At 55.3% G+C, this 1,296-nt stretch overlaps 1 protein-coding gene across 1 annotated transcript in view; it reads right to left on the reverse strand.

Annotated features, from left to right (window-relative positions):
- GFRA2 (GDNF family receptor alpha 2) overlaps positions 1–938 on the reverse strand; it is a gene marked incomplete at both ends in the record, with an annotated part of 18,276 nt that extends 17,338 nt beyond the window's left edge. The window contains one exon of the mRNA XM_009708286.1: positions 855–938. Within this exon, the coding sequence (XP_009706588.1) occupies positions 855–938 (84 nt within the window). The remainder of the gene's footprint in view (positions 1–854) is intronic.
- Between the last annotated feature and the right edge of the window lie 358 nt (positions 939–1,296).

Below are 1,296 nucleotides of genomic sequence, written 5' to 3' on the forward strand. Positions count from 1 at the left end.
AGCCTAATTGGAAAGGGGGGGGGGGGAGGGGGGGGTTGTGGCAGCACGGAGGGTTGTCATGGAAATAGATGGCAAAAAAAGTTCCTGAGGATGGGGATGGAGTTTGGGTTCCCGAGAGATGAGGATGAGGAGGCAGCGAGATGCTCCGAAGGGCTCAGCATCCTTCGCCCAGCAGCATCCCAGAGCTCGGCTCAAGGCCGGCTGCCCCGGGGAGGGACAGCAAACAGAGACCCCCCCTCTCAGCTTCCCAGTAAATGAAGCATCCTGCTGGTCCCAAACCTTCCAGAAGATAAAACGCTTTACATGGAGCGATGGATGGGCAGTGGGAGGGTCTGGTGTCCCCCCCCAGAGCCTCCCCTTCCTCCCCTACCTAACGCGGTGACACTCGGCTGCGCAAGGGGACACGTCGGCAAGACAAACGAGGGCACTACAGGCTCCCCAGCCCCCCTCAGCTACTTGATATAAGCCCAGGGTTGGAGGCAGTCGAATCCAAAAGGTAAAATCCTAAATCACCCGCTCCCACCAACATCTGATCCCACCGGGAAGGTCTGAAACAGAGCATCAAATCCCGGCAGCACTCGGGAACCGGCCCCTACATCGCTCCCCTCCAGCAGGCTCCAGCATCCCGGCTGGCGACGGGGGACCACGTGTCAGCCCCAACTGGTGCTCAGGGCATCAGATTTGGGGCGATGGGAGAAGAGATGGGCAGGAGAGGAGCCATAGGAGCTGGAGGAGCAAAGTATCGAACCACGGGGGAAGGAGTTGCGGTTTTTTTCTTGCCAGGGAGCTCGACAGCAGGTCTACATTCACGGGCAAGAGAAGATAAAACAGTGGAAGCATGTTGCTTTTATTACCTGAGAAAATTGAAGCAAGTCTGAATATATCAGAGAGACGAGAGGTGACCGGCTCGTAGGGGGAAGCTTCATAAAATTCTTCTCCTAGAGTGGGAGGGAAGAAAGAGAAGGGGGAAAAAAAAAGCAAATTAAAACCCATAGCGAATAACCTCAGCCACCGAGGCTATGGCCGGGTGCGGGCACCCCCTCGGCCTGGCACAATTTGCAATTTGGGAAGGGAAAAACCAAAAAGCATTTAAAGCACTGCCCTGCAATGAAAGGAAAAACATGTTTTGGACCAGCTCTAGTTGAATTCTGGCTGGCTGGGAGCTTGTGGCCGGGCGGGCAGGTCTGTGCTCCTGCCTTAAGCTCAGCTCCTTCTGTAAGTCAGGTTTGGCAGCGGCTGCCTTCAAACTGAGCTCAAGAGTTGAGGGCATTTCGATTTGAAAGGTCAGTGTTTCGT

Source organism: Cariama cristata, unplaced genomic scaffold (genome assembly GCF_000690535.1).
Source record: "Cariama cristata isolate BGI_N322 unplaced genomic scaffold, ASM69053v1 scaffold7079, whole genome shotgun sequence".
Taxonomy (NCBI): domain Eukaryota; kingdom Metazoa; phylum Chordata; class Aves; order Cariamiformes; family Cariamidae; genus Cariama; species Cariama cristata.